General features: G+C 67.1%; 1 protein-coding gene across 1 annotated transcript in view; it reads right to left on the bottom strand.

The window, feature by feature from the left end:
- Positions 1–15,292, bottom strand: part of ZC3H3 (zinc finger CCCH-type containing 3) — a 33,492-nt gene extending 18,200 nt beyond the window's left edge. Inside the window, exons 1-4 of the mRNA XM_084907219.1 lie at positions 15,152–15,292; positions 12,344–13,691; positions 11,189–11,385; positions 4,225–4,378 (exon numbers count right to left, since the gene is read on the bottom strand). Coding sequence (XP_084763345.1) covers positions 4,225–4,378; positions 11,189–11,385; positions 12,344–13,691; positions 15,152–15,239 — 1,787 coding nt within the window. The 5' untranslated portion in view covers positions 15,240–15,292. The remainder of the gene's footprint in view (positions 1–4,224; positions 4,379–11,188; positions 11,386–12,343; positions 13,692–15,151) is intronic.
- Positions 15,293–15,555: the final 263 nt, after the last annotated feature.

Genomic DNA, 15,555 nt, shown 5'->3' on the forward strand with positions numbered 1-15,555 from the left:
CCCTCCTGCTCCCTCACGATCCGCCACGCGAGGGCAGCAGGGACTGGACAGGTGCTCCGGCCGGCTCCCCATCGGCAGCGGCGGGAGCAAGCCACGCTCTGACCAGGCCGGGCACGGGGCTGGTGAGGGACCAACGCGCCCTGGGCGGGGCAGGCTCCCCGCTGGCTCCGGGTCCCAGGGCACGGCCCGCAGCAGGCCGGGACGCAGCAGAGACCAGGCAAGTGAGACCCTGAGGGAGGGGCCCCGGGGTGCTGAGCCCGGGCACACCCACCGCAGTCTCCTGCCAGGAAGCAAGGCCTCGTCCGAGCAGGAGGCCGGCTCGGCAGGGACATGGAGGCACAGGCTCTCATGGTGAGCTCGCTCCTGCCAGAAACAAAACCGCCCGCCCAGTTGGACTGGGCAGAGGCCGAGGCCTGTCCCAGGAGAGCGGCCACGTGCACAGCACAGGTCCCCGGGGATGCAAACTGAGCCCGACGAGCGCCACAGCAAGTGGAGGCGGCACCGAGGGGCAGCAGCACCGGCCGCCGCGGGACAGGCTCCAAGGCCGTGGGGGCGGCGGCTCCACGTGACCTCGCACGGGCGGCCGCAGGCCTGCGCTCGGCCCCGCGCAGCCGCAGAGAAGCCTGTGCACACAGCGGCGGCCCGTCCACCACACTCAGCACGGAAGCAGCTCCAGCGACCACGCAGAGGACAGACACAGGGGCAGACACGAGCGCCCGGCTGCGGCCAGGCCCTGTGGAGTGGCTGGTGCAGTGGGAGGGAAGGGGGGGCTCGGAGACGCGGTGCCCCTGCAGGGTACACCGGGCTCTGGGTCACAGCATCGCGCACAGACACCGACCAAGGCGGGCTGGCCGGTGACGCCCAAGGAGGGCCGGGCTGGGCCGACACCGCGAACACCGGCGCCACCAGAATGCCCACAGCCCAGAGGCACTGCACGGAGCACCGGGCTCTGCTCCCCAAAGACAGAGGGCTGAGGCTGGAGAGGCGTGACCGTGACTATGACCCCAGCGGTGGGGCAGCACTCCTGATCGGGACCACACTCAGTGCTGGTCAAGGGGCACCGAGTCTCCACTCTCCCCAGAAATCGGGCGAACAGAGAGGGGGTGTGAGGAGCAGGGGGACCAGGTGTACCCGGTCAGTGACCCCAGTGAAGTGCAAACGTGCATCAAAACAGTCACCCCAAAAAGTTAAGTGCACAAACTATCAGGAGAGGGACAGGGCCTGAGCGGAGTCCCAGGGTGCACACAGGCATCCTTCCTCCCCTCCCCCTGGCAGCGGCCCTGGCTCCGCCTCGTGCCCTCCCGCCGGGCAGCCTCGCTGTCTGGGTGGCTCTTCCTGGAGCCACTGCCCACAATGCACTGCAGCGGGGAGGGGCGGCCTTGGGTCCACTGAGGCCAGCAGCCATAGAGCAGGTCTGCCTCGAGTGCCCCATGGGCAGCCGGGTGCCCCATGAGGTGGCTGGCACTGCCATGTGTGGCTTCCAGCAGGCTCCGGGGCTGGGCCGGCCCCTGCACTCGACCCTGCTCTGCCTTCTGCAGCTCTGGGCTCTCCAGCCACGTGCCTCCACCGTCGGGCCGCCCTCTGTGCCTGGCACTCCCACGGACCCGGCGGGCTGCTGGGCCTTCGTGCACACCGCCTCCAGGCAGGCAGCGGGCGGTGGGAGCCAGCTCCACGGCCTGATCCCCACAGGACACCCTGCTGTGGACGGACTGGTGTCTCCAAACTCCTGTTTGGGTGATGGAATCTGGAGGTGGGGCCGTGGAGGTGACTAGGGTTGGATGAGGGGGTGAGTGGGCCGTGAAGGTTTAGGGTCCTCACGGGAGGGGCCCAGCGAGGAGGTGGCCGTGTGCAGCCGGGAGGACTGGCCTGGCGCCGACCCGAGGCTTCCAGCCTGCGCAGCTGAGAGACGCACCGGAAGCCACCGGTCTGGGCCTGTGACGGCGCCCGGCCCCCACGTGGTGGAGCGGCGCCCGGCTCGGCCTCGCGGGCCGCCAGAGGGGGTGTGCATGCCGGCGAGGGGCCGGCCCGGCGGGCGGGACCTGGCTCCGGGGGACCTGCACGTCCCTGGCTGAGCTCCTCCTTAACGAGACGCCACTGTGGAGAAGCATTTCAGAGCCTTCGGAACGGCAGCCCAAACCCTCGGGCCAGAGCCCCGACCCGACCCCCACAGACACGAGGTGGGACAAGACGGAGCGGCGGCGAGGCAGCACCGTGACAGCCCATTTGTAGCCCGCGGAGAGCTCGGGCGCCGCGGCTCCTGCGCGCTGCTTATTTCCCACTTTCACGTCAGATGGATTTGAGGAGAAAGAAAGCGACAGGCGGCTTAGGGATATAAGTCACACTTCAGCCTCCGTCAGATTGATGAACCTGCCGGAGCCAGCGAGGACGCAGGCAAACCCACAAATCTTACAGCAGAAGCATGCAACCCCGCTCAGGAGCCTCAGCCCTGGGGTGCCCTCTGCTGCCCCCCGGACCCAGGCCTGGCAGACCCCAAGCACCAGGGCCAGTCTGGGCAGCAGTGGTCTGGAGTCCTGGGGGCCCGGCCAGCTCCTGTGGCCCCGGATCCGGGCCGTAGGCTGCCTGGAGAGCTCAGGCCTGCAGCTGCACAGGGCAGCAGTCAAGGGAAGGGATCGGGGACTGGGCCACTGCCGATCAGCTGCAGAGCCTCCCTCTGGTGAAGCTGAGGCAGTGGTAGGTGGGCATCAGACTGGCCACTGGCCCTGGAGAAGGCCCTTCCTGCTGCCTTGACGAGCCGAGCCTGGTGTGCGCCCGACGGGCTGGGCAGCTGGCGAGCAGCCGCTGTGCTGAGCAGGCAGCTCCGGCCAGGACGCAGGTGACCTTGGCGAAAGAAGCCCAGCCCCTGGCAGCACTCAGTCCTTGGCACCCTGCACTACCCACCCTGCAGGCCCGGGCTCTGCGCTCAGCTGTGTCCCGGGTCCCTGCTGATGGGTAGACAGGCCTGGGGAGGCAATCAGGGCGAGGGAGGCCCACTGAGCCTCCTCCCACAGGGGTGGGTCTGAGGCCTGAGAGCCACGCCAAGGCTGCAGGAGCCAGGGCATCCAGACAGCAAGGCGACTGAGGCGGGAGCCCCATCCACCTTCCCCGTGCACCCCACACACCTCCCCGCAGGGCACACGGGCTCCTCGGGGCCAGGCTGCTCGCCACCCTCAGGGCTTGGAGCTCCGCTGAGGAGCAGGGCAGCACTGCTGGGGTGCCCGAGGCCACCGCCCTCCCCCAGTAACCTTCACCCACTGAGCTGGCCACTTACTCAGTGACACCCCCATCAGGCCCCAGCTGGACCAAAGCCTAACCCTTCCTGGTGCTCAGAGGCTGGGAGGAGAGGCCCCGGGGCCACCCCGGAGGCGGGGCCTGGCCAGCAGGTGGGCGGGAATACCTATGGCCGAGGAGAGGCAGGAGGAAGAACCAATAAATCTGAACCTCATTCACGACGATCTCTTGTTAAGTAAATTAATTTAAGGTAATTCAGCTCGATCCTGACTCCCGATCACAGTGATTTAGTGAGGGGGAAATTGCATTAGGAAAAAGGCCATGCGCACCAGACAGAAGAACGGAAGAAAATTAGACCCACTTAGCACTGTGAATTAATATGGAAATAGCAGGTGTAAATTTAACCTTATCGAGAGAGTGAAAATTATCTTCATAAATTTGTAGAAATAGCCCCCAAGATGCTTATAAATCTATTTAAAACAAAAATATTACAAAAAGTGCAGTAAAATTAACTTAAAATATACTCCCAGCTCTGGCCCCGGAGCCGCAGGCAAGGCCAGGCGCCCTGAGGCTCGGCGGGGCGGGAGGAGGGCCGTGGGCAGCATGGGTGCCGCGGGCACCGTGCCTAGGGCAGGCTGTGTGCCCACATCTGCGCAGGCCGAGGGAGCACCCTCTGGCCACAGCCCGAGCCAGGCGGTCTCAGAGGGGCAGACACCACACTCAACCGAGGCGGGTGGCGTGGGCGGGCTGAGGCCTCCCTCCGCCCTCAGCAGTCAGTGTACAGCCGACAAGATGGCCACGGGTCCCAAAGGGCTGCTCAGGGCCCAGCGCTCACCGCCAGTGCCTCCTGCGGGGTACCGCAGCCTCCAGGGCCAGCAGATGGCTCGCCAGCCGCAGACTGGAGACTGATGGCAAGCTCAGTGCCCTCGGCCTCAGGCCCCCTGCAGCCCTGAGCCCCTCCCGCCCGGCCCCAGGAGCCCAGGCAGGACCTCCTACCTGGACAGGGAGAGCCGCCGGGTCCGCCAGGAAGGCAGGGACTGGGGGAAGGGCACTGTGTTGAACGGCAACGCCGGGGTCTTCTTCACGATGCGGTATCGAGTCTTGATCACTTTGCTGGTGGCCGGGGCCGGCAGGGCACTCAGGTTGGAGGCTGCGGAGAAAACTGACAGGCGGTCAGCGGAGGCCGGCAGGGACTTTGCAGCCCGGCGCCCGAGGCTGTGCACGCCCCACAGCCCAGCAGCTGGGCTCCAGGAAGAGCTGGGCGCAGGCCTCAACCTTGAGCCGGCCCCCGGGATGCTGCGGGGGGGGGGGGGGGGAGGGGGCTGGTGCCCTCAGCAGCACCACCATGTCCCTAAGCCCAGGCTGCACCCAGGGTCCCTCAGGCGGTCCGGGAGGCTGGGGGTGCAGGTTTGTGTACTTGGCCGCGTCTGGGTGATGCAGGGTGCGTACACCGGCTTCCTTCCTGCTGAGGCTCACACCCTTCCACTTGATGCTGGCGATGTCCCCACAGCTTCGAGGAGCACGTCTGGTGGCCGACGGCCTCGGGTGCCGCTGCACTGCCAGGCCACTAAGCTAATGCCCAGCTGTCCTGAGGTGGCTCTCCCGGCCCCCACTGCCTGCACAGCACCTCGGGCTCTGCTCCAGGGGCTCCCTGCCAGACCCCAGCACAGGGCTCCTCAGGGCTCTCCCCGGAGACGCCCACACCAGGCAGCTCGGCCGGGCACCCATCGGTGGGGAGAGGTGGGCAGAGGCGGGGCATCTGTGCCAGGCGAGGCCTCCTCCCGCCCGCGGCCCGCCGGCTGAGGGTCTGTGTAGATAATCATGTTATTTAGATAGGATGCTGGTTTAATTCCCTTCATCACAGACTCCCAGGGCTCTAATTTTTTTCTCCGCATGATGTATCCCCGTGGCACGTTTCACTCAGATCAAACCCTCTGCGCCTTTATTGCCGACGCGGCCGGCACGTTATCAGGCCCGCACACACCGCCTCCGCCCGCCGCGCAGAGGTCACTTCTAATGACTGATCGATCTCATTAGCTTTCCTAATTAAAAACTTTACTACCGCAGTGGAAGACGAGCCTCACAAACTGCTGGCACCGTGTGGGACGGAGTATGAGCCCATCCATCAGCGGGCCTCGCCCCGCGCGCCCCGCCGGCCCCGGTTCCCACGCCCGCCCGCCCTGGGCGCGGGAGGAGCCTGCAGCTCCCGGAAGCCCCCACACGGGGCAGCCGCTGGGACCGGCAGGCAGGCCGGCCGGCCGGCGCCAGGGCCCAGGCAGTCTGTGTGGCCCCCAGCACTCACTGCCCTCTCACCAGCCCCGGGTGGCAGGGTCCCGGCCCCCAGCGCACTGGGCAGAGGCACAGCCATCAGAGGGAGGCCGCGGCCCTCAGGGTCTCCCTGAGGAGCGGGAGCCGAGAGGGAGTCCAGGTTTTCGTGGAGCTTCAAGGGCAATAACGGGAGAGAAGGAATGACTGATCCCAGTCTTCAACGAGGAGAGCCCAGAGCTGCGTCGGTGCAGAGAGCTGCCGTGGCCACTGCTCCCAAACCAGCTGAGCGGGGCGCCACAGCGAGTCTCCCCGCATCCAGCTGTCACCCCACATGCCGATGGGGCCGGGCATGGAGAGCCTGGAGGGGTGCCCGGCCGGTCCCCCAGGGGGCGGGCCAATGCGGTGGCCTCCACCCAGCACCATTCCACTTTCTCCAGTTACTGCCAGTCGCGTTTTACCAACAGCCACCTGGCCGGGCCCCGTGTCTGCCCACTGCCCACCTCACCGCCACAGGGCTCTAAAGGCTGTCCGGCTCAGCCCGGTCTGAGGCCACACCGAACCCGGCCCCGTAAACATGCTCCCCGTCACTCAGGTCCGGGGCTGAGGCGGGCTGGCAGGCGCTCCCGGGTGCACAGCTGGACACGGAGCTCAGGCAAGGAGAGGGACTGCCCGCCAGGCCCAGAGGGCGGGGCTCCACTCCCACGGACCCAGCCTGGCCACACCTGTAGACCGCCGGGCACACACCGCGGACCTCGCCTCCCCTGCTGCCCTCCGCCAGCCTTAGAGCCCTGCTCCGGGCCCCGCCAGGCAGCAGGGGCAGCAGGGGCGGAGCACGCAGGCCACAGGGCTTGCCCTCCGCCCCTCCTGCCAGAGCAGAGCCCGCTGACAGCAAAGCCCTGCCGCCCGCCCCTCCAGTCACTCCGAGTGAGCCTGCACGGCCCTCCATTCCCAAGGAGCCTCGAAGGCAGCCAACGCAGGAGGCGTGGTGTGTCCCCCCCCCCCCCCCCCCCCGCCCGCTAACACGGCGGGAGCTGCCAGGGACCGCGCTCTAACAAGCTTCAGACGGGATGACTGGGATCGCAAGCATGAATTTTTATGAGTCTAATAAATCACTTGCTTTTCCTGAGCTTGCCGACGGCTCCGGCACTTCAAACGGAAAAGCGCTGCTGCAATCAGAGCCTCTGGCCTGTGCCTGGGGGCTGCCCCAGTGAGGGGGCACCCGGCTCCACAGGTGAGAGGGTACCCGGCTCACGGGCGAGGGGGCACCCGGCTCACAGGCGAGGGGGTACCCGGCTCACAGGCGAGGGGGCACCTGGCTCACAGGTGAGGGGGCACCCGGCTCCACAGGAGGGGGCACCCGGCTCACAGGTGAGGGGGACACCCAGCTCCCGTGGGCGAGGGGGGCACCCGGCTCACAGGCAAGGGGGCACCCAGCTCACAGGTGAGAGGGGCACCCAGCTCACAGGTGAGGGGGCACCCGGCTCACAGGTGAGGGGGCACCCGGCTCCCGCGGGCGAAGGGGACACAGCTTCCCAGAGGGGTGGGGGACCCTCCGGGCCTCCAGGGTAGGACGAGGAGCAGCCTGCCCGGCCCGGGCCTCGCCCTCACGGCTCCTCCCGCCCACCCGCTGCCCAGAAGCCGGAGGCCCTCAGCACCGCCTTCCTGCAGCCGAGCTGTCCCACCGACCGGCATCAGCCTGACAGCCCTTACCGATGATCAAGTCACAGCGGCAGCCGACGGGCCCGCGTCACCTGAGCCCCACACCGCAGGCTGGCGGCAGGCAGCTCCGTGACAAACAACGTGTCAGCCGCTCCCACGCTACCTGGAGTCTAACGACAGCGCTGTCAGCCCGCGCGGCCGCGGCTGTCAGGCCTGTCAGCGGGCGATGGAGACCCCTCGCACCCACCCCAGCGGCACGGCCTGGGTCAGAGCAGGAGCGGGACCGCACACGCCCGACCCCAGATCGCACCGTCTTGTAGACGGTGGTCTGCTCCGACAGCCGCTGTAGGTTGTGGGGGTGGGTGCCCTCCTCTTCCCCATCACACTGGGGGAGCAGGGAGCCCCAGCACGCCCAGGCTCAGGAGCGTACCCCAAAGACAGGTGACGGCCTGGCGGGAAGCGAGGGGGACCCAGGCAGAGCACGCTGCAGTGAGAGCCGGCCCCAGCTCTGCGCTCCCGCTCCCAAAGGCAGCTGGCCCCGGAGCCTCGGTCACAGGCAGGGAGAGGGTCTGCCTCACCCTCCTCACCCCCCGGGCCGCCCCCTCACCCCCCGGGCCGCCGCCTCACCAGGGCTTCGCGGACACAGAGAAGCGCCCCTGCTCCCACCTGCCCCGTTAGTGCCGATGCCCCGTGTTCAGCCCGCACTGACAGGGAGCCTGGGGCGGGGCACAGCCCCGGAGGAGTGCCCAGCAAGCCACACAAGGGCACACAGGCCCACACCTAGATGCAGGCTGCTGCCCACACGGGGAGGCCCAGGGCCCGCAGCCTCATCTCCGCCTCAGGGAGAGGATGGCCTGGGCGCAGGGTCTGGCACAGCCATCACTCAACCAGCAGCGTGGCTCTCTGTCCCCGCCTCCCGAGAGCCCAGAGCCCAGCAGCAGCACTGATGCGACAGTGCAGGGTCCATACAGACCCTCCCAGGCCGCCAGAGGAGGGAGCAGAGAGCGCAGAGGGCGGGGGCGGGGGCGGGGAGGCCTGGCAGCCTGTGGGAGGTGGGGCAGGAAGTTGGCCCCAGACGACCTGGGGCCCTCCTGCCGGCTCAGTCCCGCTCAGTGGACACCTGCCCAGACCTCGGAACTCGCCTGCGCCGGCTCAGGAGCCCCGCCCGCACCCAGGTTCCTTCCTCTGGGCCTCGGGAAGCCCTGCCAGCCTGGCACTCCTCCCCGCCTCCCGGCCAGCCCGTCTTCTCCCTGCCACCCAGTCACGTCTGCGCTGTCCCCAGGGGACCAAGACCCACAGCCACGTGGAGGTATGGCCACACCAGCCCTGCCTGGGGGAGGGAGGGACAGACCACAGGAGGGAGGGCCGGGCCCAGGAGAGCCGGTGGACAGACCACAGGAGGGCCCAGGAGAGCCGGTGGACAGACCACAGGAGGGCCCAGGAGAGCCGGTGGACAGACCACAGGAGGGCCCAGGAGAGCCGGTGGACAGACCACAGGCAGGGGCCGGAGGAGGGTGGCTATGGCCAGTGTCCTGTCTGGGGCAGTGGGGCCTCTGGGAGCTGGTGACACTGCCCACCGTGGCTTCTCCGTGGCCTCCATGCACGCGCCGCCCACTGGCTGCAGGAGTCGCCATGAAGGCCTGAGCCGGGGGCCCAGGGGCCGGTGGGCGCCAGCCCCACGGAGCGGCGGGAACACAGCTCTCGGGCTGTCCTGGGAGCAGGAGCCAGGCTCAGGGCACAGGGGCAGCTGTGCCATCAGGGGCCCGAGGGACAGCGCTGGGCCCAGCGAGACCAGAGGGGGCGCTGGGAGCGGGCCCTGAAGCCCTGGGCGCCGCACTGCGTCGGCCCCGCGTGGGGCTGGGAGGCAGCGAGCACCTGGCTGGGTGCTGATGGCCACAGTCACACGGGTGCTCAATTGGAAACCGCTGCTGAGGCCTCCGAGAGGCTCTCCTCTCCTGCCTCCTCCCGGCCTGCCCACCCGAGGCAGGCCCACGGGCCCCTGTGCCGCCGTCAGCAAGCGCCCGGCCCGCCTCGGGCACCCACTCCCGCCCCCAGCTGCCAGGGGACAGCCCAGGGGAAAGGGAGAGAGGAAGGCAAGAGGCCAGCTGACCAGAGGAAGGCAAGAGGCCCTCAGCTCCCTGAGCACGTGGTGGCCCAGGCCCCCCACCAAGTCTGACTGAGCCCTCAGCCCAGGAGCCAGGCCCCGGGAGGGCGGGGAGCGAGGGGAGCGAGGGAGGGAACCTTCACCACCCGGCCCAGCCTGCTGAACAATGCAGTTTTGAATTCAATTAAAGTGATTATCTGTTGTGCCAAATAAATTGTGTACAGCATATATCCTGCAGCTCTGCACCTCCGGGCTCATTATTCCCTAACTGTTTCCTCCTGTTTATGCCCTCTCAAATTAAACTGCTGATAATATGCGCCAAAATAAAAAATGAGCACACCTTGTCCCAGGAAAATTGATTCTCCCTCTCCCTGAACCGGCGATTGCCAGGTTTTATACACTCTGTTCCTGGTGATCATTAGTAATTCAATTTTCTTTTTATTAGCCCCTTATCTGCTGAGCAATATAGTGGCAGAGCTGACCTCTTTCGCACGGGTAAATGTTTAAAATCTTTTCCCTGATTAATTTTGCCAGTTAAGAAAAAGAGGAGAAATGGCCCGGCTCTTAGCCATCACAATGAATAAAGCTTAATGTTGATTGTGATGGAATCTCTAATGCCAGGGAACTGATTGAACGCGGCAATTACACCGCAACAGCAGCTCCAGGGAGATGGGACGGCCTTCTCCGGCCGCAGCCTTTTGGTTATTTAAAACAATCCAATTTGCGAGGATAATTATGGATTCGTGTTTTATCTGCCACTTGAAATGAACAGGGGAGTTTCGATACTGGCCCCGCATTAGCAGGTTATTGCTGCAAATTACTTGATATCTGCTTTCTTTCACATAAATAGGAAATTAGGCAATCAATTACCAGAAAAAAGACGGACCCAGGGATAAGAGGGGCAAGTGCGCCCTCTGCTGGGCACCTGGCCGCACGGCAGGCAGGCCGTGGGGCTGGGGCTGGGGCTGGGCTTCCCCACCTGCACCACATGGGCTCCCTGTGCCCGTTCACCTGCCACCGAGTCCACACTCGCCACAGCACACGGCGTGGCAGCCAAAGAAGGGCAGGTGGGCAACCAGCCCCGCAGCCTGCCCTCACCTCCCTCTGGGGCCCACGCCGCCCTCTGGTGGCAGCTCCCCACGGGCCCTCAGCTCAGGTCAAGCCCTCGGCTGGCGTGGCACAGCACAGCCCTGAGGGGGGTACCTCCACCGCTCAGTGGGCGAAGGTCCCAATCGAGCTCCCTGGGGCCACGCGGCTCGGCCCAAACCCTGCTGCCTCCGTTATTTCACAGGCATCAGCCTGGCTACAGCAGTCGGCAAACTCATCAGTCAACAGGGCCAAATACAATACCATCAGTACGATTGGAATTTCTTTTGAGAGCCAAATTTTTTAAACTTAAACTTCTTCGAACACCACTTCTTCAAAACAGACCCACCCAGGCCGTGGTATTTTGTGGAAGAGCCACACTCAAGGGCCAAAGAACCGCAGTTTGCCGACCACTGGGCCCTGGCAAGCACACCACACTCCCCGCTGCTCCAAGGTGGGGAAGGGGACCCACAGGACCAGGTGCAGCCTGGGCTCTCCAGGGCGGATCCAGTGACCCTGCCTCCCCCTTGCCCACTCCCCACGTCCCCAGACCTCCACCACGAGCCCCGCCGTGCCAGCAGCCCCCACCCCCCCCACCCCCCCACCCCCGCCGCACTGCCAGCACCTCACAGCCGGGCCACGCCCACGACCTCCCTCAGGCTGGCCACTCCCCACCAGTGACTCAGAGGGCAGAGCCGACCCTCCAGGCCCGCTCCTCCTTCAGGATGGCTGGGCGGCCACCTCTCACCACCTCCCCCTCCTTCCACCAACAGGGATGCACCTGGGCCAGCGGGGCCGTTCAGGCTTCCCGGAGCCCTCGCAGGGCCCCTCCTGTCCTCCTACCTTCCCTGGTGGGGAGCGGGGCGCGGCCGGGGGGCAGGCAGCACAGCCGGTGCCGGGGGACCTGCATCAGGCCCTTGGGGGGCGTCTTCTTCGGGACGGGCCCGCCTCTCCCCCGCAGGACCTGCCTCCTCCGCAGGCTGAACTGGTTCTTGGCGGCGGCAGCTGGCGGGGGGCTGCTCTTCTTGTCCCCAGGAAGGCTGCGGAGACAAAGCCGGCAGCTCTCAACAGGCCCCCACGGAGGACGACCCCCGCCCACTCGGATACTCCCGGGAGGCCCGCCCGGCCAGCTCCCTGTTCCCACCTCAGCACGAGCCAGGCCTGCAGGCTCCCAGCCGTGGCAGGAGGATCCCAGGATCGATCCCTGGGCCCCGCCTCCTCCCCTCCGCAGGCCAAGAGCCCCCAGCGGAGCTGGGGTGGGGGCAGAGGAGACGGGGTGTCCAGAGGAGCTGCCACAGCATCCCCAGCCCTCTCCACAGGAGGCGCCATTCCCACAGCTCCCTCCTGTCTATCCTGACAGAGGCCACCACCACCCAGATGGGGTCAAAGACCAAGGTCAGACGGTAAGAAGGACCTGCAGAGGGGTGCTCAGAGAGGGGGGGGCAGCGCCATGTCTGATGGCCAGAGGGAGGCCCTCTGCATGGCCAGCAGCAGCCACCTGACCCCAGGCCACGTGCCATCTTTGGTGAAGGCTGGGAGGGGACACGTGGCCACCGTGGGGCAGCCTTCCGCCCAGTGGGGACAGCTCCTCCTGCAGACACACCACAACAACCCTGCGTTTGTCTAGCCAGCACCGGCCAGGCACAGAGCCTCCTGCCCAGAGACCCCGTGCCAGACCGGAAGCTGCCCAGCAGCCTCCTCTAACAGAAGGGCGGGCGGGCTGGCTTGCTGGCACCAGCCTCCACGTGCCCTGCCTGGCTGGGGCCTGAGGCAAGTCCCGCCCCTGCTGAGCCCCCGCACTCAGCATAGCCCGGCCTCATCCCTACCAACAAAGCTCCCCTCTCACTCAGGCTCAGCCAAGCAGAGACCAGGAGGGGCAGTGATGCTTCCCTCCCCTCCTCCATCAGGGCAGGCGGCCCTCCCACCAGCTGAGTCACCGCAGGGAGGTGCCAGCCCAGCCCACTGCCCACACAGCGCCCGCGGCGCTGGGACACGTACGTGGCGCTCCCCCGCCTCCTGATGATCTTGGTGCGGCTCTTCACTTTGTAAGCCGAGAGCCCAGGGGTCTCGCTGAAGGGGGGCTTCAAGCCCCTGGGCCCCACGGCCGGCTTGTCCCCCGGGGGGGACCGGGAAGGGACTGGCGGGAGCTGGGGGGCGCGGTCCTTGCCGCCAGCCTCGGCCTGCCAGCGGAAGGAGGAGGAGGAGGAGGCCGAGGGGCTGGAGGCCTTCCACTTGTACTTGCTGCGGAGGGCCCCCGTGGCGCCCGCGGCCGGCTTCTTGGGCTTGGCCTCCGGGTCGGCTCTGGGCTGCAGCTTCTCGGCTCGCTCCGTGGCACACACGTTCTCCGCAGCGGCTCTGGGGCTGAGGGCCCTGCGAGGGGCCCGGGGGCTCTTCGTCGAAGCAGCCACCCATTTGTAGTTGTTTTTCCGGAACTTGTTGGCTGGACAGGACACAAGCAGCGAGGCCTCGGGGGCCTCCCTGAGTCCAGAAGCTGGTCTGGTGGGGCCTGCCGCGGAGCCAGAGGGAGCCGGCTGGTCTGGGTGGCCGGCGTCGGCTCTCCGGTCTCCCAGGAGCTGGGCGGCACAGCTGGCCACAGGGCGAGAGCCCGCCTTCACGGCCAGGGCCCCGCTGCCGCCGCGCTGGGGCATGTGGGGGGGCGGGGGGCGGGCCCTGACGGAGATGGCGCTCTCGCTGACCGTGCGCCGGGACTCAGAGGGGCAGTCACTCAAGCTGCTCACGGACTTCACCACCCGGGGCTTGCCGGCCTCCTTCTGGCAGACCAGCTGGCAGTCCTCGGTGCTGTAGGCCCCCTTGGCCCTTCCCGGCTTCGCGGGCGGACGCTGCCCGCCAGAGGGCTCGCCCTCCCCTCCCCGAGGCTGGCGGTCACTCCAAGGAGGGTCCTCATATTCTGCCGAGGAGCCCCGGGGGGCACCTGCGGCACCAGCCGCGCTGGGCTGGGACGGAGGTTTGATCTTGATGACCATGCTCTGGTCAGCACTGAGCTGGACCTGCCTCTCCAGGACATACTGCTGGGGCGTGGGGTCCTGGCTGCCTCCAGCCCCGAGGGGGGGCTGCGCGGCACAGTCCCCGGGGGGGTCCAAGGAATCACTGGGCGGGTTCAGGGAGTCGCCAGGGGGGTCCAGGGGGCCCGGGGGCCGATTCACGAGGGAGTATTTCTTGCGCCACGCAGGCCCGTGGCTCGTGGAGAAGCCCCTGCGGCTCGGACGAGGGTAGCGCGCCCCGAAGGCCCTGCTGCTGTTGTAGACGGGCGGCTGCCAGCGGGAGGTGGCGGAGGGGCCTGGGGCGGGGGCATTGCCGTGGTGGTTCTTGTAGTCGTCAATCAGACCTAGGAGACAGAATCGCAGGCTGACCCGGAGGCTCAGTCTCTGGAGAGGCACCTCATAGACCCCCATCTCTCCCGAGCCCCTCCTTGGCGGAGACCCACCGACACTTCAGCCTGAACCTCTTGGGCCTGTCTTTCCCATGAGCCTTTTCCCCTCAGATCTGCTTCAGTCCTGCTTCCGGCTGCCCACCCTGAGCCAGCGCCCCTGTGGCATCACCTTCCCTCTTTGCTGGGAATATTATTCTGGGTCCTCAATCCTTTGAAGCCCTGGCTGGTGTGGCTCAGTGGATAGAGCATCAGCCTTCAGACTGAAGGGTCCCGGGTTCAATTCCAATCAAGGGCACATGCCCAGGTTGTGAGCTCGATTCCCAGTAGGGGGTGTGCAGGAGGCAGCCGATCAATGATTCTCTCTCATCACTGATGTCTCAATCTCTCTCTCCCTCTCCCTTCCTCTCTGAAATCAATAAAAATATTTTTTTTCAAAAAAAAAAAAGAGCAATGTCACTTAGTATGAAAAGACCAACAAGGCCTATACTGCAATGCCTCGGCAAGAAAGGGCCGGCCAGCCACAGAGGCCCCCTGGCTGCCCGCTGGTGGAGAGGGGTTTGGGGCAAGACCCTTAACAAGCTCCCCCCGGCTACACAGGACAATGGGCGAAGATGACGGACAGCGCTGGGCACTCAACACCCGACAGGAATGTCACAGCGCCCTCCCCAAGGGACGTGAGGCCTGGCCAGCGGGGAGAACCCAGGGCAGTGGGCTGACCACCACACGGCCCTTCCAAGGAGGCCCCTGGTCAACTGTCCGGTGCAGGAGGCAGCCGGGGGCTCGGGGCTGACAGCCCAGCTAACAGCCGGCTCCCCGGCCCCAGGCACCACCCTCTCCCTCCCAGATCCGTGACGCCTGCGGCAGGCATGACGGAAGCCCAAGAGGCGACCCACAAAGGCCAGCACACCCAGACTCCCCCATACACACTTCAGTCTTCTCTGTGGAAACAGCCTGAGGGCGGGGAGAAGGGGGTTAGGGATAAAAAGCCCGACCTGGGTCTGAAATCTCAAAAGTTTGGAGAACGAGGCCAGGGCCGGCCGGATCTGGAGTGAGTGATGTCCGGAGGGAAGGCGCGTGGAAACCGGGCCCCGCCCTCGCGGGAGCGACTTTGCCACCGGCACCTCCGCCCACTGTCGGCGCCGGGACGCGCCCACCCGCGGGGATGGGGGGCCGCCTCCCGCCGGTTACTAGGCGGCCGCCCCGCCGCCCCGCCGCAGCGCCCGAGAGGCTCGCGTTATCCGCCTGACGAAGCCGGGGCAGGGGCTGACCCCGCAGGCCCGGAGCCCCTCGGGTCCCCGCCCCCCGCCCCGCCCGGCCCAGCCCGGCCCGGCTGTGAGACCGCGGGCGGGCGGAGAACATCCCCGCTGAGGTGAGGGGAAGAGAGGGGCGCGCCACCCCAGCCCGGCCCGGCTCACCCTGCAGGAGGCGGATCTGCTGCCGTAACAGCTCCTTTTCCTCCATCTCCCGAGTCCGCGACGCCCGGCCAGGCCCCCGCGACGTCATCGCCGCGCGACCGTTTCCCTGTGGGCGGGGCGGGCGGGGCGGGCGGGGCGCGAGAGGCTCCGAGGCTGCGCACTGCAGCCAGGCCCGGCCGCCTCCGGGTCGCCAGGGACGCGCCGTCGCCCTGGCAACGCCTGCAGGCCACGCATGCGCAGAGCAAAGGCCAGGGAGCCGGCCCTGCGGGGCGGGGGCGGAGAGGCCGCGGCGGTCACCGGTGAAGGGGCTCTCGTTCGCCGCGGGCCCGGGACGAGTCGCAGCGCAGCCCTTCCGGGCCTCCGCCTGCCCCCATGTCTGCACTTCCGCCTTCACCAGCCCAGCC

This window comes from Pipistrellus hanaki, assembly GCF_964339955.1.
Source record: "Pipistrellus hanaki genome assembly, contig: scaffold_41, whole genome shotgun sequence".
In the NCBI taxonomy this organism is placed as follows: domain Eukaryota; kingdom Metazoa; phylum Chordata; class Mammalia; order Chiroptera; family Vespertilionidae; genus Pipistrellus; species Pipistrellus hanaki.